This window comes from Bos mutus, chromosome X, assembly GCF_027580195.1.
Source record: "Bos mutus isolate GX-2022 chromosome X, NWIPB_WYAK_1.1, whole genome shotgun sequence".
Classification (NCBI taxonomy): domain Eukaryota; kingdom Metazoa; phylum Chordata; class Mammalia; order Artiodactyla; family Bovidae; genus Bos; species Bos mutus.
The window spans coordinates 57,542,130-57,565,484 of record NC_091646.1 but is presented as its reverse complement, the minus strand read 5'-3'; the positions used below and the strand labels follow the sequence as shown (position 1 = coordinate 57,565,484).

At 36.5% G+C, this 23,355-nt stretch overlaps 1 protein-coding gene across 1 annotated transcript in view; it reads right to left on the bottom strand.

Moving 5' to 3' along the window:
* CHM (CHM Rab escort protein) overlaps positions 1-23,355 on the bottom strand; it is a 249,951-nt gene that overhangs the window by 6,141 nt on the left and 220,455 nt on the right. The window contains exons 13-14 of the mRNA XM_005902355.3: positions 16,634-16,732; positions 9,933-10,093 (exon numbers count right to left, since the gene is read on the bottom strand). Coding sequence (XP_005902417.1) covers positions 9,933-10,093; positions 16,634-16,732 — 260 coding nt within the window. The remainder of the gene's footprint in view (positions 1-9,932; positions 10,094-16,633; positions 16,733-23,355) is intronic.

Below are 23,355 nucleotides of genomic sequence, written 5' to 3'. Positions count from 1 at the left end.
GGGAAAAACTAGAGATCTCTTCAAGAAAATTAGAGATACCAAGGGAACATTTTATGCAAAGATGGGCTCGATAAAGGAAAGAAATGGTATGGACCTAACAGAAACAGAAGACATTAAGAAGAGGTGGCAGGAATACACAGAAGAACTGTACAAAAAAGAGCTTCATGACCCAGATAATCACGATGGTGTGATCACTAACCTAGAGCCAGACATCCTGGAATGTGAAGTCAAGTGGGCCTTAGAAAGCATCACTACAAACAAAGCCAGTGGAGGTGATGGAATTCCAGTGGAGCTCTTCCAAATCCTGAAAGATGATGCTGTGAAAGTGTTGGACTCAATATGCCAGCAAATTTGGAAAACTCAGCAGTGGCCACAGGACTGGAAAAGGTCAGTTTTCATTCCAATCCCAAAGAAAGGCAATTCCAAAGAATGCTCAAACTACCGCACAATTGCACTCATCTCACACGCTAGTAAAGTAATGCTCAAAATTCTCCAAGCCAGGTTTCAGCAATACGTGAACCGTGAACTTCCAGATGTTCAAGCTGGTTTTAGAAAAGGCAGAGGAACCAGAGATCAAATTGCCAATATCCAGTGGATCATGGAAAAAGCAAGAGATTCCAGAAAAACATCTATTTCTGCTTTTTTGACTATGCCAAAGCCTTTGACTGTGTGGATCACAATAAACTGTGGAAAATTCTGAAAGAGATGGGAATACCAGACCACCTGACCTGCCTCTTGAGAAACCTATATGCAGGTCAGGAAGCAACAGTTAGAACTGGACATGGACATGGACTGGACTAGTTCCAAACAGGTAAAGGAGTACGTCAAGGCTGTATATTGTCACCCTGCTTATTTAACTTCTATGCAGAGTTAAATCATGAGAAACGCTGGGCTGGAAGAAGCACAAGCTGGAATCAAAGATTGCCAGGAGAAATATCAATAACCTCAGATATGCAGATGACACCACCCTTATGGCAGAAAGTGAAGAGGAACTCAAAAGCCTCTTGATGAAAGTGAAAGTGGAGAGTGAAAAAGTTGTCTTAAAGCTCAACATTCAGAAAACGAAGATCATGGCATCTGGTCCTATCACTTCATGGGAAATAGATGGGGAAACAGTGGAAACAGTGTCAGACTTTATTTTTTAGGGCTTCAAAAATCACTGTAGATGGTGACTGCAGCCATGAAATTAAAAGACGCTTCCTCCTTGGAAGGAAAGTTATGACCAACCTAGACAGCATATTGAAAAGTAGAGATATTACTTTGCCAACAAAGGTCCATCTAGTCAGGCTATGATTTTTCCAGTGGTCATGTATGGATGTGAGAGTTAGACTCTGAAGAAAGCTGAGTGCCAAAGAATTGATGCTTTTGAACTGTGGTGTTGGAGAAGACTCTTGAGAGTCCCTTGGCCTGCAAGGAGATACAACCATTCCATCCTAAAGGAGATCAGTCCTGGGTGTTCATTGGAAGGACTGATGCTAAAGCTGAAACTCCAATACTTTGGCCACCTCATGTGAAGAGTTGACTCACTGGAAAAGACCCTCATGCTGGGAGGGATGGGGGGCAGGAAAAGAAGGGAACGACAGAGGATGAGATGGCTGGATGGCATCACTGACTCGATGGACGTGAGTTTGAGTGAACTCTGGGAGTTGGTGATGGACAGGGAGGCCTGGCGTGCTGTGATTCATGAGGTCGCAAAGAGTCGGACACGACTTAGCAACTGAAGTGAACTGAACTGAATAGGATAAAAATCCAAGATGATTATGGCGAACAAAACACTTCAGGCCTATCTTCTCTGTTCTCATCATCTTCTACTTCACCTCATCTCTGCTTCTCAGACATTTTGCTACACACTATTACCTGTTTGTTGGAGGCTTCAACAGTATGTGAGCCGTCAACTTTCAGAGGTTCAAGCTGGATTTAGAAGGCAGAGGAACCAGAGATCAAATTGCCAACATCTGCTGGATCATTGAATAAGCAAGAGTTAAAGAAAAACATCTACTTATGCTTTGTTGACTATGCCAAAGCCTTTGACTGTGTGGATCACAACAAATTGTGGAAATTTTGAAAGAGATGGGAATACCAGACCCCCTGACCTTCCTCCTGAGAAATCTCTATGCAGGTCAGGAAGCAACAGTTAGAACTGGACATGGAAAACAGACTGGTTCCAAATAGGAAAAGGAGTACGTCAAGGCTGTATCTTGTCACCCTGCTTATTTAACTTATAACCAGAGTACATCATGAGAAACATTGAGCTAGAGGAAGCACAAGCTGGAATCAAGATTATTGGGAGAAATATCAATAACCTCAGATATGCAGATGACACCACCATTATGGCAGAAAGTGAAGGAGAACTAAAGAGTCTCTTGATGAAAGTGAAAGAAGAGAGTGAAAAAGCTGGCTTAAAACTCAACATTCAGAAAACTAAGATCATGGCATCTGGTCCCATCACTTCACGGCAAATAGATGGGGAAACAATGGAAACAGTGACAGACTTTATTTTTGGGGGCTCCGAATTCACTGCAGATAGTGACTGCAACCATGAAATTAAAAGACGCTTACTCCTTGGAAGAAAAGGTATGACCAAACTAGACATCATATTAAAAAGCAGAGACACTACTTTGTCAACGAAGGTCCGTCTAGTCAAAGATATGGTTTTTCCAGTAGTCATGTATCAGTTCAGTTCAGTTCAGTTGCTCAGTCGTGTCCGACTCTTTGCGACCCCATGAATCGCAGCACGCCAGGCCTCCCTGTCCATCACCAACTCCCAGAGTTCACCCAGACTCATGTCCATCGAGTCAGTGATGCCATCCAGCCATCTCATCCTCTGTCGTCCCTTTCTCCTCCTGCCCCCAATCCCTCCCAACATCAGAGTCTTTTCCAGTGAGTCAAATTTTTGCATGAGGTAGCCAAAGTACTGGAGTCTCAACTTCAGCATCATTCCTTCCAAAGAAATCCCAGGGCTGATATCCTTCAGAATGGACTGGTTGGATCTCCTTGCAGTCCAAGGGACTCTCAAGAGTCTTCTTCAACACCACAGTTCAAAAGCATCAATTCTTCAGCGCTCAGCTTTCTTCACAGTCCAACTCTCACATCCATACATGACCACAGGAAAAAGCATAGCCTTGACTAGACGAACCTCTGTTGGCAAAGTAATGTCTCTGCTTTTGAATATACTATCTAGGTTGGTCATAACTTTCCTTCCAAGGAGTAAGTGTCTTTTAATTTCATGGCTGCAGTCACCATCTGCAGTGATTTTGGAGCCCCCCAAAATAAAGTCTGACACTGTTTCCACTGTTTCCCCATCTATTTGCCATGAAGTGATGGGACCAGATGCCATGATCTTAGTTTTCTGAATGTTGAGCTTTAAGCCAACTTTTTCACTCTCCACTTTCACTTACATAAAGAGGCTTTTTAGTTTCTTTACACTTTCTGACATAAGGTTGGTATCATCTGCACATCTGAGGTTATTGATATTTCTCCCGGCGATCTTGATTCCAGCTTGTGTTTCTTCCAGTCCAGCATTTCTCATGATGTACTCTGCATATAAGTTAAATAAACAAGGTGACAAGATACAGCATTGACGTACTCCTTTTCCTATTTGGAACCAGTCTTTTTCCCATGTCCAGTTCTAACTGTTGCTTCCTGACCTGCATACAAATTTCTCAAGAGGCAGATCAGGTGGTTTGGTATTCCCATCTCTTTCAGAATTTTTCACAGGTGGTCTGGTATTCCCATCTCTTTCAGAATTTTCCACAGTTTATTGTGATCCACACAGTCAAAGGTTTTGGCATAGTCAATAAAGCAAAAATAGATGTTTTTCTGGAACTCTCTTGCTTTTTCCATGATCCAGCAGATGTTGGCAATTTGATCTCTGGTTCCTCTGCCTTTTCTAAAACCAGCTTGAACATCTGGAAGTTCACGGTTCACATATTGCTGAAACCTGGCTTGGAGAATTTTGAGCATTACTTTACTAGCGTGTCAGATGAGTGCAATTGTGTGGTAGTTTGAGCATTCTTTGGAATTGCCTGTCTTTGGGATTGAAATGAAAAGTGACCTTTTCCAGTCCTGTGGCTACTGCTGAGTTTTCCAAATTTGCTGGCATATTGAGTGCAGCACTTTCACAGCATCATCTTTCACGATCTGAAATAGCTCAACTGGAATTCCATCACCTCCACTAGCTTTGTTCGTAGTGATGCTTTCTAAGGCTCACTTGACTTCACATTCCAGTATTTCTGGCTCTAGGTCAGTGATCACACCATCGTGATTATCTGGGTCATGAAGATCTTTTTTTACAGTTCTTCTGTGTATTCTTGCCATCTCTTCTTAATATCTTCTGCTTCTGGTAGGTCCATACCATTCCTGTCCTTTATCGAACCCATCTTTGCATGAAGTGTTCCCTTGGTATCTCTAATTTTATTGAAGAGATCTCTAGTCTTTCCCATTCTGTTGTTTTCCTCTATTTCTTTGTATTGATCGCTGAGGAAGGCTTTCTTATCTCTTCTTGCTATTCTTTGTAACTCTGCATTCAGATGGTCATATCTTTCCTTTTCTCCTTTTGCTTTTCACTTCTCTTCTTTTCACAGCTATTTCTAAGGCCTCCCCAGACAGCCATTTTGTTTATTTCTTTTCCATGGGGATGGTCTTGATCACTGTCTCCTGTACAATGTCACGAACCTCATTCCATAGTTCATCAGGCACTCTATCTATCAGATCTAGGCCCTTAAATCTATTTCTCACTTCCACTGTATAATCATAAGGGATTTGATTTCAGTCATACCTGAATGGTCTAGTGGTTTTCCCTACTTTCTTCTATTTCAGTCTGAATTTGTCAATAAGGTGTTCATGATCTGAGCCACAGTCAGCTCCTGGTCTTGTTTTTGCTGACTGTATAGAGCTTCTCCATCTTTGGCTGCAAAGAATATAATCAATCTGATTCGTTGTTGACCATCTGGTGATGTCCATGTATAGAGTCTTTTCTTCATGTATGGATGTGAGAATTGGGACTATAAAGAAAGCCAAGTGCCGAAGAATTGATGCTTTTGAACTGTGGTGTTGGAAAAGATTCTTGAGAGTTTCTTGGACTGCAAGGAGATCCAACCAGTCCATACTAAAGGAAATCAGTGTTGAATATCCACTTGAAGGACTGATGCTGAAGAAGCTCCAATACTTTGGTCACTTGATACGAAGAACTGACTCACTGGAAAAGACCCTGATGCTGGGAAAGATTGAAGGCGGGAGGAGAAGGGGATGACAGAGGATGAGACGGTTGTATGGCATCACTGACTCAGTGGACATGAGTTTGAGTAAACTCCGGGAGTTGGTAATGGACAGGGAGGCCTGGAGTGTTGCAGTTCATGGAGTCAGAAAGAGTTGGACACAATAGAATGACTGAACTGACTGACTGACTTCTTAAACTATGATGTTTACAGCCTAGGCTGGTGCAAATGCTATCATGTATGGAATGTTTCAATTTGATTGTCTTCCATTTGGATGAAAAATTGCTACTCATCTTTTATATCCTTCTGTGTAAGGTTCTCTGACTCCTAGATAGAACTTGTGGCTCCTTTATTTTACCTTTGTACTTTCAATATCATTCTTTTTTTTTTTTTAATCTATTCTTTTGTTTATTTGTTTACGGCCTCACCATGCAGCATGTGGGATCTTCAATCTCTGGTTCTCCAACCAGGGATTGAACCTGCACTCCTTGTATTGGAAATGCAGTCTTAACCACTGGACCATCAGAGAAGTCCTGATATCATTCTTTTATTGTATATACCACACTGCAATGTCATTTGTTTATATGTTTTTCTCCTTTCAGTTCAGTTCAGTTCAGTTCAGTTGCTCAGTCGTGTCTGACTCTTTGTGACCCCATGAACTGCAGCATGCCAGACCTCCCTGTCCATCACCAACTCCCGGAGTTCACCCAAACTCATGTCCATCGAGTCATTGATGCCATCCAGCCATCTCATCCTCTGTCATCCCTTTCTCATCCTGCCCCCAATCCCTCCCAGCATTAGAGTCTTTTCCAATGAGTCAACTCTTCACATGAGGTGGCCAAAGTATTTTATCCTTTACCACACAGTGATTCACCCAGGAATGATGACTAGGTTTTAATTAACTCTGAATCCGTAGTGCCAGGCATGGAATAGAATCTCTCTCTCTCTATATATATATGATGTACGCATATGTATGTACATGTATGTAATGTATGTTGTAATATTTATATCCAACATCTCTACAATACAGTTTACATACACACACACACACACACGTAGCTATACATGTAAGGATATATATAAATGGAAGAATTTTAGAAATTATATATTGTGCAAATATTGAATATAAATACTATAATCATTATTACTTTCTTTTACTTCTACTCCAGTTCCTCTGTATCTTACACCTTGTCTCTCTTTTGCCACCTCTCTATAGGATACATTCCCCTGAACCCCAATTTCCGTGGCTGGATCCCACTCAATCTGTTTCTGTATATTCCTGTCATGAACAACATGTGTCCTAAGACTGCCAACCAACTGCAGGTTTTGCTGTCCTGCCCTTATTTGTACACTACCTGATGTGGAAATCCCCCTTTAAGCCATCTGCCACTGGCCCCTGTTGTTGCCAATTTCCCATGGCCAGACTCCGGCCTTTCCCAAGTCTCTCCTCTCTTTCCAACTGCTGGAACATTTTAGCGCCATCACTTTCTGGAAGGTCTTCTGGAAGCTTCTTGGTGTGTTTCATTTCATTTGCCAACTAAGCCACAATTCTGAGAGTTACACAAAGAGGTCGGTTCAGAGTACTTAATTGTCAACTGTTAATCTTCCTCGTCCTTTTAAAGCCAGAAGTAAGCTTAAAGGGTAAAGGCTTTCATGTAGTTAAAATAATTTAAAAGGGCTAATTATATTGTGACTTAGTTTCCTTATACTGGGAAGTACAGAGAAAAAAAGCTGAGTAGTTTAGATATTCCTAATGTTTACTTAACATTGTGTGTGTTAGTCACTCAGTCATGTCCAACTCTTTGTGACCCCGTGGACTGTAGCCCACCAGGCTTCTATGTCTATGGGATTTTCCAGGTAAGAATACTGGAGTGGATTGCCATTCCCTTCTCCAGAAGATCTTCCCAACCCAGGGATCAAACCTTGGTCTCCTGCATTGTAGGCAGATTCTTTACCATTTGAGCTACAAGGAAGTCTAAAAACAAATATTTTGTCAGTCTAGTAGTTTAATGTATTTAGGATGCATCTACATTAACAAGATGAAAGCACTGTATACTACATGTGTGTACAAGCAGTGGGGTCCAACAGACCTGAGGTTAAATCTTGGGTCAAAATTTACCAGCTATGTGATCTCTGGCCAAGTTATTTAGCCTCTTTGGGCTTTAATTTCCTCATTTGTAAAATGGGGATGCAACAGATACTTACCTCATAGAGTTGTTGTGAAGACTAAATAAGATAATATATATAAAATGCTTAAGACAGTGCTTGGCATATAGAAAATGCACAGTAAATGGAAGCTTCAGGAAATATGACAGCTAAAATTGCCCTCTCCCTCAATAGCTTGAGAAAGTAAATGCTACTGCACTATGTGAGCAACTGGACAGTTCTTACAACCAAGAAAGCTCATCTTCAACTTACAAATTGTGTACCAAAAGTCATAAGCAATTTGCCGGTCTCTCCATACAAACAATATTTTAATGGTGGTTATACTGCCAGTCCAGCATCAGCCAATTTAACACATTTCACACCTGAAGTATAATACAGAGTACAGCACTATTTAACTATTCTTGTTCCCAAGGCAGTGGCAGCTCCAAGGCAATTGGGACACCTGAAAGAGGAGTGAGCTATCACTGCCTTGGGAGTATAGACCAGCAGGGACTATAGACCAGTCTGTTTATCAGTATGCATGGGTAAATGAAACATTCCTCATATAAGAAAAGAAGTATCTATGTGAGGTTCAGAAAAAAAAATAGAACACAGACCACAAAACTAGCAAGTCACAGAAAGAATTACATAATCGAGAATGTCTTGGTATGCTCCTGCATACAACTTTAACTTGTGAGTATTAAACACAGATTACTTCCTATTTTTAATGTCTTCAAATCATAGCTTCAAATAAACATAAGGGAGACAGGCCTATGTTATTCAACATCTATACATTTACAAATAAGAACAGTAGATGCAAACTTGACAAATAGTAAAATAAAGCATTTTACTTAAAAAAAAAGGAAAATGGAAATCTCCGAGTGCTTATGTTCCTACATGGGCAAAACTTAGGTGATATTCTGATATTTATAGACAATTTGGAAGACAGAAGCCATCAATTAGCATTTGGGATGAACACAGTATAATATACTAGAATTAGAACACAGTTTATCTAAATAAACTGGCTATTTTTAAAAGTTATTATTGATGCCCTTTAACATAGGCATTATAATATTTCTCCTAAAACTTATTTGAGGTTAAAAGCTATATAACAAATATAAGCCTACTTATAATTAATAGCATATAATAATTAGCACCCAAACTAGCATTATTGTTTTCTTCTGTGGTAACATTGTACTCAAGTCTATCTTCTTGGGAAGCAAATTAATTCATGATAAAATTATCCTTTAATTATAATCTTCTAGCTTACATCTTAGATCACACTAGCACTTGTATACTAAGTCCTTATTTAAGGCTTTTTATTTTGGTTAAAAACATTAAAGTTCACTGATAAATAAAGTTATCTGGCTGATAACTTGTTGGTAATTTCTGCTTGGGAAAAAAATGGAACATCAAAGCAAAAATGACCGGGCCATTTTAAGCCATAAATGTAGATATTGAACTATTCTGGGTTCCTATTAAACTAACAGAACAAAAAAATGGATGAGAGATGTGACTTCCTGTTTTTGTTTCTTATCATTGACTAAATATGATTATCCTGGATTACCATTAGATTCTGAGGATTAAAAACAAAGAATTTGGCAAAAAACCGTAAATGTATGGGTCATGGCCTTGCTGCTATGCTGAAAAATTAGATTAAAGGCTCAAAGAAGCCATTTGCTCTTATAAGATCCTTGCCACTAGGGGGAATGAAATTTCCACCTGTAGTCTTAGAAAAATGTTAAATTATCCATTTATTGATTCAATAGATAGATGCACTAACTATACTGGTGAAAAGGTTAGACTTATGCCTCAAAAACAGTATTTTCTGCTCTTCTCTTTCAGTCAAGTGCAGAAAAGTATATTTGTACATGCATATGAATATTCAGCTTAGTAGAGTCATAATTCACTTTTGGCATTTTGTGTCACCTACCTTGTACCTTTATAGCCCTGCCCAGGAGTGCTGTCACAAATTCAACCTTGATTTAACATACTCCTCAGCAGTTATTATAGTAGCTTTTGGACACCAGCTTGTGTCAAAACATTAAAGGAATCATGTTTACTGTGAAAAACTATGTTCTTTTCCATGATAAAAATGTGCCTTAAAAATGCCATTTACAAAATACATTTTGTGTGCCTTACCAGTTGCACACCTTTTGAAATGACTCAAGTTTAAAGAGGAAAAAAGTTCATGTATTTCCAAATACACTGATAGACCACAATTTAAATTAGAAGCAATGTCTCTTTAGAATATTGGCATTATAAATTCATTTTCTGGATATGTATTTCTAAGACCTTCTATCCTTATTCCCAAAATGGAACTCATAAATATTCTCTTGTATTTCATCATTATATTCAAGACCAGGACAATATTTGATACTACATTTGAAATATATTTAATGTGGCTTTGTTGTTCAGAGAGAAAATGTTTAGGAGCAAATTACAGAGATGGTATTAAATGATAAAGATGCTTTTTTAGTCTCTTTTCCCACCTCTTAGAGGAAAAAACAATTCACTTTCCCTACCACACCAACTTCTTAATCTAAAACTGAGAAAGACCAACAGCCTTACCTGTTTGACTGCATTATCATTTCCTAAAGCACAGTCTGGGCCAGAGCAGACATAAACGTTTGATGGTAAATCATTATAAGTGTTCCTGTTGACATCTGAAGAATCTCTCATATTGAAGTAAAGACCCCATAGAAGTCTTGGCTTTTCAATTTCTTCATTTTCTAAATGTAAACATAAATTTTATGTTTATCTAAAGTACAGCATACCTCTCAATTACTATAATATGTAGCCAATTACTAACAAAGTTGTAACTATACATTATAGTAAATCAGAGCTTTGTATTTCAACAAAAGTATATCTGCATATGCACACTCTAATACATGTATTTGATATTTCAAGCGATGATGGCTTTTCAACCTAAGACAAGTTAGATTTAAAAATTATTTTGATTATCAGTAAGTTACTTAGATTTAAATCCAATCACATTTCCTTAGACTTTTCTTATTTCTCATCACTAGTATCAAAGTGCTTATGATCATATTCATCTTTAAATTATGCCAGTGAAGTAAGAAGTTAACATAAACAGATTTTCTTATGTTTCACATGGATAAACCAACTTAAAATATTATAAAGTCAATACTATACCTAGGACTATGAGAAGACCAGAATAGAAAAATCTATAGACAGGGAGTAGGGAAATTCCCTGAAAGTCCAGTGGTTAAGACTTGGTGCTTTCACTGCTATGGCTGAGGTTCAATCCCCAGTTGGGGAACTAAGATCCGATAAGCGTATGACACTTAGCTAATAAAGAAAAGATATGAAGGAGATTACAGTTACCTTCAGTTGGGGAGGAACTGAGGGAAAGTATAGGTTAATGTAAAAAAAAACAGTGGAAACAGTGTCAGACTTTATTTTTTTTGGCTTCAAAATCACTGCAGATGGTGATTGCAGCCATGAAATTAAAAGACACTTACCCCTTGGAAGGAAAGTTATGACCAAGCTAGATAGCACATTCAAAAGCAGAGACATTACTTTGCCAACAAAGGTCTGTTTAGTCAACGCTATGGTTTTTCTAGTGGCCATGTACGGAAGTGAGAGTTGGACTGTGAAGAAAGCTGAATGCTGAAGAATTGATGCTTTTGAACTGTGGTGTTGGAGGAGACACTTAAGAGTCCCTTGGACTGCAAGGAGATCCAACCAGTCCATCCTAAAGGAGATCAGTCCTGGGTGTTCATTGGAAGGACTGATGTTGAAGCTGAAACTCCAATACTTTGGTCACCTGATGTGAAGAGCTGACTCATTTGAAAAGACCTTGATGCTGGGAAGGATTGAGGGCGGGAGGAGAAGGGGATGATGGAGGATGAGATGGTTGGATGGCATCACCAACTCAATGGACATGGATTTGGGTGAACTCTGGCAGTAGGTGATGGACAGGGAGGCCTGGCGTGCTGCGGTTCATGGAGTCACAAAGAGTCGGACACAACTGAGCCACTGAACTGAATTGAACAGGTTAATGGCTAAAGGGTGATGGAAATATTCTAAAATTGACTGTGGTGATGTTTGAACAACAAATTAAAAAAAAAAATTGGATTTTACACCGTACATGGGTAAACTGTATGGTATGTGAATCTCAATAAAGCTGTTATTAAAAAATAGTATATACAAGATTAAAACTTGGATATCCTCACTCACTAACACTCTGTCCTACTAGATTACAAAAGTAATGCCAACCAACAAGAAAAATACGATTAAGAGACTGTAAGTTATTTTCAGTACACATTCTCTCATTTACAGCAAGCATTTATTATATATGTTAGGCATCAGGCTAGGAGCTAGGGATACAAAGATTAAGTAGACTTAGTCCTTATTCTCTGGAATTTTCATGTTCCCTAATACAGAGCGTAGTATACAACAGATGTTCAATGAGTAATTCTTGAACTAATTTTAATTCTGTTTTCAGGTAGTATGATATGCTATAAAAAGTTATTAACTTCAATAACTAAAGCCTATTCCTTGCTTTCAAACTGTGAAATGATGCTTCCAAACTGTGGTGCTGGAGAAGACTCTTGAGAGTTCATGGACAGCAAGGAGATCAAACCAGTCAATCTTAAAGGAAATCAACCCTGAATACTCTTTGGAAGGACTGATGCTGAAGGTGAAGCTCCCATACTTTGGCCACCTGATGTGAACAAATGACTAATTGGAAAAGACCTTGATGCCATCCAAGACTGAGGGCAGAAGGAGAAGAGGGGACAGAAGATTAGATGGCTGGATGGCATCACTGACTCAATGGACATGAACTTGGGCATACTCCAGGAGATGGTAAGGGATAGGGAAGCCTGGTGTGCTGCAGTCTATGCGGTTGCGAAAAGTCATATGACTTGGTAACAGAACAGCAACATTCCTTGCTATCTTAATAATTATTTTTATGCTCCTCCTCTTTGGAAATGTTATAATTACATTTTCTTTGGTTGAAAACAGAAAACATTACTGTTAATATATTTATTGACTACAGTGTTTTCTTAGCCTGAATTTGAAGAAAAACTCAAATTTTGTATAATGGTAATAATGGATGTACATGACAATTACCCAAGACCATGAGGAACTATGGGAATCATAAAGAAAATTCTAAAGGTATAATTATCTAGTTAATTAAATCTTATTTGTTAATTTATAATCAGTGTAGAAAAGTTAGCTAACTGTAGTATTCAGTTAAAAAGAATGTCCCATCCCTCAATTCAGGACAAACAGCCATTTATTATACTTAACTCAAAATATCTCCACTATAAGAATACCAAATATGTTCTTTTCCTTGTTCATCCTGAATAATCCATAATTATTAATGTGATAGGACACAGAAACTCTGGATGAAGTGATTCTTTAAGATGTCCCTTTCTAATGCCAAGATCTATGAGTCTAAGGTATCACCAGCTTTGTGTAAGCACACAATAGATGGCAAAGACTACTTACTAACAAAATTAAGGAACATAAGATACTCATATTTCACAGCAAAAACCATATGGCTCTTAGTAAGTTTATTAGTGAGTTTAGTTTTGTTAAATGTTACAGGAAGATAATTAAACATAGTGCCTATCACTTGTGAAACCAGACTCTAGGAGCATTGCAGAAAAGTGGGCTAAGGTCTGGAAGTCCCTTAATATTGCTCATTCCATTTCTAAGCATATACTAAGAGAGCTTATCTTATATTTTATGAAAGTTCCAGCTCAGAGGAGGGCCTTCACTCAATACAAGTTAGGGAAAATAAATAATCCAATCAATTTAGGAAAGAAACTTCATAGAGGTTGAAGCTTTGAAAGGAAACCACGAAGATGAAAAGTTAACATAGGCTGAAGATAAATGGTCTAGATACAAGGGAGTTATCGTGCTTTGACCTTAAAAGCCTGAAAGAAACATAATTGCTTCATCTTTCTTTGAGGCCAGCTTGAAGGCAGAGAGCTGGAAAAATAACATGCAATTGTGCAGTGCACAATTGTCAAAAAATATTAAAGCTGCCAAGGTTTGGATAGGAATACATCACTTGGCCAGAAATAGAATTGGTTTTCTGTAAAAGCTCATTTCAATTAGACTGTGCAAAGACTAAACAAGGAATAGGTAATTTAGAATAAAATCTTGCACAAATTAAACTGAGGCAAGTACAGAACAAAGTAGCCCAAAGAAAATCAACAGTGGCGCACCAAATAAAAGCAACAAATAGTCTACAGTTGCTTGTCATGTTTAGGGAGAGAGTGAACTACTTTAGCAACATAGCTAACACGAGACCAAGAGAGTAGGAAACTACTATAGATACCACCTAGACTGAACACAGTAAATACAAAAAGGAATTAAGATAAGGCTTTTGACTTCTCAGTCCAGCAATTCTGAATACCCTCATCTGCCACCTTTTTCAAAATGACATCTATAAAGGGAATTCCTGTTTTTAGGCAGTGCTGCTTTTTGAGATAGGAACTGACGAGATGGAATGAGGTAACACTCCACATGTTGTGCCCAATGGAGGGAAAAAGAGAAAGAAGATGGTACAAGTCATGATACTACATGGCACACATTTGAAGATACTGTACTAATGAAATTTCTGCTTCAGTTTGTATGGAAAAATCTTAATTTCCTGAGTAAAATAAGTAATACTTAGGAAAATTCTACCAGTGTTTAGAAGGATATTATGGAATCTAGGGACTTTCCAGGTGGTACTAGTGGTAAAGAATCTGCCTACCAATGCAGGAGATGCAGAAGATATGGGTTTGATGCCTGGGTTGGGAAGATACTCTGGAGAAGGAAATGCCAACCCACTCCAGTATTCTTTCCTGGAAGATTCCATGGACAGAGAAGCCAGGCGGGCTATAGTCCATTTGGTTGCAAAGAGTCAGACATGACTGAGTGACTGAGCATGCACACATGCATGGATTATTGAAGAATTATTGCACCTATGAATGGTGAGCAATCACCTCATTTTCTCACCCATAGAATCAGGTTTATTAAGCATAAAACATCTGAAATGTCCTTGCACTGTGAAGCAGGGAAGAATTTAGAGATCTCTGATGTTCTTAAAAGGGCCTGGGAAGTAGGGCTCTTGGAAGTATCAGTACAAATGCTTCTTTAAGGCATAGCATATGATAAGAGCTCTAGTTGATACCTTAAGCATGAACCAGGAAGGAGAGAGAACAGAAGGCAAGGACACTGAATTTCTCAGATACATAGGAAAAGTAGTACTGTGTTTGAGAAGAGAACATTACATTTTACAATAAATAAACTTCATTAAAGTGACTAGGCTGACTTTCACGGAAGCTCATGAAACACAAGCACTACACAGAACATAGAACTCGAATAAAAAGAAAATAAGCTTAAATAATGTTATTCTTCTGGCATGCACTTTAAGACAAAATATTTATAAAGCTCTAAAGCATAAGGTTTCATATCATTGTGAAATATAAAGATAATTAAAACATTAACAGTACAAGCCACCAGTCCATGAAAACAGGGGCTTTTGCTATAGAGAAAAATGTGCTTTAATGTATTAAAAGTTCATATTGTTCATAAAGTTCCTTCTTCCTCATTTAGGCAGGAAAATGAATTGAGTTCTCTTCTCCAGGTGACTTTGCCTCTTTGACCTGCCATGGCCCAGTGCTCACTTTATCTGGTGATTCATTTTCAATAACTCCAACAGTATTTGTTCTGACATTTTAATTAAAATATGACCACTATCTCATCCTGATGATAAAAAGGCCTATGTATCAGTGAAAACTAGCTTTTCAGTGCCTCAGTGCACCTGATGACCCCTCTGAGCACATAGTTCTTACTGAAGAATTTCACTCATGTTCTGAACCATACATCATTTCAAAATGGGATCATATTAACCATTAAGATTAATGCTTAAAAATCTAAAATGGCTAGAAGATGCTAAGGAATGAACATATAAATTTGCCTTTTAAAAAAGAAAATTATATGCATTTAAAAAGTGAAGAGCAATGAGACAAGACTCAAATTTAGTATATTATTTGAGACCACCACACAATGAAATTACAAAAAAATTATGAAAAACTTCAGAAAAAAGAAGGAATTCAGAGTTTTTATAAGCAAGGTAATTAAAGCCAAAGATAAAACTGATTTCATATTACAGTTAAGAATATTGTTGTGTACCATAACTCTGCAATCAAATTTTTAACAATAATACTAATAATTATATGAGATTTTTTAATTAAAGAAAGTAAATATGGAACAAATTAAATTCTAAACTAAAGTGAAATAAATTTTCAGGTTGCAGGATTTGATTCAGGCAGCTCAAAATGAAATTAATTATACAGATACAGCTCCTCAGAAAGGATCAGTTTGTTTTCCTATGTAAATGCCCCTTTATGCACTGTCTCTGCAAAGAAAACAAGCAAGACACACAGGAGATGAACTAAAAGGAAACACAGGAAGTAGGGAGGAAATAAATTGTTGCCTGAACAAACATAGCATTCAAAGAAAATGAAGACATATGAATCAATGAGGAAACTGGCCAGAATTCAATTGGACATGATAATCCTATAATGAAAATCACCATCACTTCATATAAATGAATAAGATCGATTAGGCTACGTTTTGATCAATTATACACAAGATTCACTACAATTTGCTCCATTCATATCTATAAGAATTACCCTATGATGTGGGGAGAAAAGTTACAAAATTTATGGCTGGAAAGCATTTTTCCACCATGAGTAAGTAGCAAAGTGATATATATATCTTGAAAGCTAAATATCACATCACTAACATACTATGCATTAAAAGACAATTATTGGTCAGGAAGGATTCCTGCATTTGCCAATTAATAGTTTAATCTCTCAGTCGAACCAAGTTTTTTTTTTCCTTAATAAATGAAGAAAACTTTTTCTGATAAAGGAATATATGCTTGTTGTACAACATCTATAAAATAAAGAAAATTAAAAAAAATATATTACCTATAATTTCACCAAGATTGACAGATATCCTGACAGTTTTTTTCTATGCAAGTATGTACACATATAAATGTATAGTTTTGCACTTAATATATACACTGTGTGTGAGATGTATATTTTCCTTTATCCTTACAGAAACTATCCTATTTTTAGGAAGAGAATATGGTTAATCATCCTAGGAAAACATTTAAGTACTGGTGCTGAATATAACAGATTTCAGTTCAGGCTACAGAAACCTTTAAGACATCTCTAAGAAGAGTAAGTGGTCATATTACCTTTACATCATGAATCACTGATTATGGTTCTTACCTATCTCCGTTTCAGTATATGGAGTAAACAATTTCTGCACAACTGGTTCTAAATCTTCTCTTGCTGTTTTAGAAGATGTACAAGTCAAATGAACCAAATCTGTTAAAAAAAAAATATTTTGAGTTTCCTGCATATCACAAATTTCACTGTGTACTAATATTCAAGCCACTAAGCTGGTGCCATGGGGGAAGAGAATCAAGTAAGTCATGGCCCCTGCCTTTAAGAAGCTTATGATCTAGTGATGGCGGCATGTGAAAACCAAAGCAATAGGCTATGTGTGTTAACTGTATAGCGAAAATACACGTTAACTAAGAGGGAGCACATTGAGACTCATGAAGTGCCAGTGGATGGTTTTGTCAAATCAGCACAGTGAAAAAGCTTAGGAAACCTGTGTTCATAGAAAGAGCTTAAGCTATTCTTAAAACATTCCCAACAAAGGTGGATAAAGGATTGCCAAGCAAAATAGTGTATAAAAAAAAAAAGACTAAAAGTGGACTATCTATTTACTTTTAAGAACACACTTCATATTCTTCAGACTGAAAAGACCATTTATGCAAACTTTACTGATAAGTTAAAAACCAATCATCTATTCATTATAGGGTTCTCTAAGAAAGCTTTTGGGGAATACTGTTAGCTTAGTTTAAATCATACATATACTTAAAGGTCTATAATATGGCACAAGTCAAAACAGTCTGTAATATTTTCAGGATTTCCAAATCATTTTGTTTTGCATTTACAGATTCATGAGGCCTGGACTTCAAAGAATGTCTGGGTTAGAATATCATGTACAAAAAGGCCCATCACAGAAGTGAAATACTGCAGTCTAAGGCACTTAGAATTCCTAAAGGCCTACATATTAATACATAGGGTAAAGGAAGGACAAAAGGGTCTATGTACTGAAAGGAAGAACTAAGTGGATCCCTAAATGGGAGTAATTCTTGTGGTTCTGTAAAGGGCTTAGGGCAGAAAAGAATTATGGAAGAAAAAAATACATATTAGAGAAAAGTATAAGAACTGAGACATTCCTGCTCCTAAAACCCCAATAGAGAAGTACATGTGCTTCTTTTCTAAAAGTTTATTTTAGGCTAGTAGACTTTTTTAAACCTCAGGAAGATAGTTCAAAGTTTACAACAGAAATGTAACATCAGAATAGAATTCTCTTTAAATATATCTAAGCATAGAAGGGCTTTTAATAACCATGTGAACTAAAATAAAATTTTGTAGTATTTTCTCCAGGTTTACCAACTAAAGTGATATTCTAAAGAAGTTTCTGTCTTATGTATGGCCAATAAAATACCCATTCTATTTAAGCAATGTTTTTATATGAATGTAATAACGATTCCCATTGGTTCTGGGATATTGAAGGATATATGGTACTAATTACTTCAAAAGGTAAACAACCTTCACAACAAAATTATTCCTAATGAAAATAATGAAATATTTTATTTCCTAACGAAATAAAAATTTTCAACTGTTATATAACTTTGGTGGGAAGTTTAAAGTCCCTAGATAAATTCTGAGTTAAATAGAGTATATAACTATAAAGGTAGAAATCTCTGATGTAACACTCGACAGAAATTGTCCTCTCATCTCAGTCTTCAAAATACTAACATTCACATCAAAGTTATTAATTTTCCAGTTCTTTCCTATTCAATTAATGTGTACTAGAGGAAATAAAGTATATTTAAAAAAATATCTTAATAGTAAACTACTAGTTCTATAAATCAGGATATATAAAAGAAATACACCAAGTAAATATATCCTTATGTTTCCTAACAATGTAAGAGAGTTCAGTTCATGCAATGATAGCAAAATTTTCTAGTAATAACGTCAGATTAGCATTTTGTGCTTAACAAGTTTTATTACAATTCTTAGAAGAAAAAATTAAAGACACCCATAACTTTAATGCTAATGTATATACCTTGATTCTGCTTAGATTCTACATTATTATTAAATGATTGATTTACAATTTTAAGGTATGAACAACTGTTTTTCCTTCCTGCTTCTTGTTATCTGCTCTTCCTGTTATCTATATTACTTTCTTGTTTAGGTCACTTTGAATTTACTGTTTCATTTCAAATCAGAGAGGTTGTGTTTTTGTTTCAAAATTGGCTTATTAATCTTCATACATCTCATAAGTCTTTAGTGAGAGCAAGTTTTAGAGTCAGTTTTCCTCTTCTTTGTTAAATATAACTTTCACTGAATTTCAATGGGTGTTTAACAAATATTTGTGGGTAAAGACAATTTGCTTCCCCGCCATGAGTAGACATTTGCTTCCCTGCCATGAGTGGACATTAAGTATTCAGTCTTAAGAAGACATATGTGTGCATACAAATATATGTATGCATACAAATGCATAGGAAAACTTTACTAGCTTCTTGTACAAAATGTGGAAAATTATTTGACCGATCAGGGTAGAAGTAAGGAAATTATTAGTGGATAATCCTTAAATTATTTAAATCTGCCTGAGAAATGCTCACAGACACTTTAAGATACTTATATGAAATTCTCAAAATAATTGAAAAGATTATCTAGAATTTACTGTACAGCAAACTTTCATATGTCAGACACTACCCTAAGCATGTCTGATGTATTATTTCATTTTACCCATGCAACAGTCAATCACTATTTTCATTTTACAGGTAAGAGTTAACAGTGGAGTTAAGCAGATCTCTCAAAGTCATGCAATTAGTAAAAGGAAGAGCTGAGGCTCAGAGCTGAAATTCAAGTCCACATGGTCTGCCTCTGGAATGCCCACTCTTAGTCACTAAATGATGCTGAGTAATTGTAATAATCTCTTGTACAAGGTGCTGCAAGTCACTTCGGGTATGTGTATAAAGATACAAGAGGACTTTTCACAAGGTAAAATAACTCCTGTGGTGCTGGAGAGGACTCTTGAGAGTCCCTTGAACTGCAAGGAGATCAAACTAGACAATCCTAAAGTCAACCCTTAACATTCATTGGAAGGACTGATGCTGAAGCTCCAATACGTTGGCTACCTGATACAAAGAGCTGACTCACTGGAAAAGACCCTGATGCTGGGAAAGACTAAAGACAGGAAGAGAAGGGGATGACAGAGGATGAGATGGCTGGATGGCATCACCGACTCAATGGACATGAGTTTGAGTAAACTCCAGGAGATGGTGAGGGACAGGTAAGCCTGGTGTGCTGCAGTCCATGGGGTTGTAAAGAGCTGTACACAACTGAGTGACTGAACAACAAAAAAAATAACTCCAAGCAAGTCATTGTCTAGATACTCAACTTCCTCTACTTCCACTTTACTAAGCAATGAATTTCAAGGAATTTAATTTATGTTTAATCATTTATCAAAACTGTAATGTATTTATGATAGCTTGATTAATTTTATACAAATAATAATTTGAATTACTGAACCCAGAAGACAGTTTTTTTTTAATACTGAGCTTACTGCCTTAAGAAAATTTTAAAAATCTATTTCCATTAATTATTTGAAATGAGTGATAGTGGCAATCAAATATTTCTGATACTTAAATTCCATTGTATATATTTAAAGGGGTGATGTTACTGTTTTATTATGCCACATCAACATTTGTACTGCTGGAAACTACATTCTTGGTAATTATTTGAATCTTATGAAAAATTATATAAGCCAACTTCTAAGTGTTTGAGGGGTACATGAGCAAAAAGGCTTCAAGACCTTAAGGGGTTAAAGTAATCACAAAACCATACCCAGAACATGTCATATTTCTATTAAAATTTGAATCTCTATGTAAAATGCTCCTTCCTATTCTGTGACCAATTCTAACTCCTTTCCATCAAACTAACTTGCTGAATAAATGCTAAAAATGATCACAAATTAGATCAGTGGGCCAACTGTTTTCCTAAAAGTATTATATTCATTAGTACCAATTAACAAATATAACTTAAGAGTTTGGAAGATGCAATAGAATTGGAAATGTTGCCCACTGGCATCATGTGAGATTATAATTGACTTGAAAATTGGTTTAAATCCTGAATCTACCTTTTATAAACTAAGTTCCTTTTTACTTTCATTGGCCAAATGGCTCAGTGGTAAAGAATCCACCTGCCATTGCAGGAGACACAAGAGACTTGGGTTTGATCTCTGGGCCGGGAAGATCCTTTGGAGAAGGCAACAACAATCCACTCTAGTATTCTTGCCTGGAAAATCCCATGGACAGAGGAGCCTGGCCAGCTACAGTCCATGGGGTCACAAAAGAGTAGGACATGACTGAGCATAGCTCAGCATAGGAATAAAGGCTTAATGGCATAAAAGATGACAAAATGTGTTCTCTGTCACAAATTCCTCTTTTGGCAATATATTTACCTTTGTATTAGAATTAAATAAACTGCAACATATCCTAATAACACATGAAATTTTTCACAGCAAAGAAAATCACAAGCAAATTGAAAAGACAACCTATGGAATGGGAGAAAATATTTGAAATGATGTCACCAATAAGGGCTTAATTTCCAAAACATATGAAAAGCTCAAACAGCTCAATATAAAAAAAAAAAAAAAACAATCGAAAATGGGCAGACCTAAATAAACATTTCTCCAAAGATATACAAATGGTCAACAGGCACATGAAAAAATTCTTCACGTCACTACTTAGAGAAATTGAGGATCATCTTGATATATAAGCCAAATGTTAATAACCATAAAAGGGAAAATCGACAGTAACTCGATAGTGGATGACTTTTTAATGACCCATTTACACCAATGGACAGATTACCCAGACAGAAAACCAATAATGAAACACTGGCTTTAAATGACACATTAGATCAGACGGACTTAATTAATATTCTTACATCATTTCATACACAAGCAGCAGAGTACACTTCTGAAGTGCACATAGAACTTCTCCAGAATGTATCACACATTAGGTCACAAATCAAGCTGCAGTAATTTAAGAAAACTGAGACTGTATCAGCAATCTTTTCTGACCACAATATTGAGATTAGAAACAAATTACAGGGAAAGATAAACTGTAAAAAACACATACATGTGGAGACTAAACAACCAATGGATCACTGAAGAAATCAAAGAGGAAATAAAAAATACCTAGAGACAAATGACAATGAAAACACAATAATCCAAAACCTATGGGATGCAGCAAAAGCAGTTCTAAGAGTAAAGTTTACAGCAATACAATACAACCTCAGGAAACAAACAAACAAACAAAACCTCAAACAACCTAACCTTAAACCTAAAGCAACCAGAAAAATCCAAAATTAGTAGAAGGAAAGAAATCATAATGATCAGAGTAGAAATAAATGAAACAGAGACAAAGAAAATAATAGAAAAGATCAATGAAAAGTAAAAGCTGGTTCTTTGAAAATATTTTTTAAAAAATGATGAACCTCTAGCCAGACTCCTCAAGAAAAAAGGGAAAGGGCTGAAATCTATAAAACTAGAAATAAAAATGGAGAAGTTACAAAAGACACCACAGAAATACAAAGGATCATAAGAGACTACTACAAGCAACTTTGTCAATAAAATGGATAACTAGAAAAAACTGACAAGTTCTTAGAAAGGTACAGTCTTCCAAGACTGAACCAAGAAGAAACAGAAAATAAGAACAGACTAACAACAAGTACTGAAATTGAAACTGTGATTTAAAAACTTCCAACAAACAAAAGTTCAGGACCAGATGGCTTCACAGGTGATTTCTATAAGATATTTAGAGAAAACTTGACTTCTATCCTTCCAAAACTCTTCCAAAAATTTTCTGAGGAAGGAAAACTCCCAAGCTCATTCTACAAGGCCACCATCACTCTGATAACAAAGTCAGACAAAGATATCAGAAAAAAAGAAAATTACAGGCCAATATCACTGATGAACACAGACATAAAATTTTCAAAAAGTACTAGGAGATCAAATCCAACAACATATTAAAAAGATCACACACCATGATGAAGTGGGCTTTATCCCAGGGGTGAAAGGATTCTTCAGTATATGCAAAATTATGTGATACACCACATCAACAAATTGAAGAATAAAAATCATATGATCATCTCAATAGATGCAGAAAAAGTTTCTGACAAAATTCAATACTCATTTATGACAAAGTCTCCATAAAGTTGGCATAGAGGGAACCTACCTCAACATAATAAGCATGATATATGACAAACCTTGGAGAAGGAAATGGCAACCTACTCCAGTATTCTTGCCTGGAGAATCCCAGGGACGGAGGAGCCTGGTGGGCTGCCATCTATGGGGTCACACACAGTCGGACACGACTAAAGCAACTTAGCAGCAGCATCAGCATGACAAACCTACAGGTAACATTATACTCAATGGTGAAAAGATGAAAGCATTTCCTCTAAGATCAGGAACAAGACAAGGATGTCAACACTCATCAATTTATTCAATGTATTTTTGGAAGTCCTAGCCATAGCAAACAAAGAAGAAAAAGAAATAAAAGAATTCAAATATAAAAAGAAGTAAAAGTGTCACTATTTTCACATGACATAATACTATACATAGAAGACCCTAAAGATGCTACCAGAAAATTATGAGAGCTCCTCAACAAATTTTGTAAAGTTGCAGGATACGAAATTAATACACAGAAATCTCCTGCATTCCTATACACTAACAATGAATGATCAGAAAGAGAAATTAAGGAAACAATCCCATTAATCACTGCAACAAAAATAATAAAATATCTAGGATTAAACCTACCTAAGGAGACAAAAGAACTGTACTCCAAAAACTATAAGAA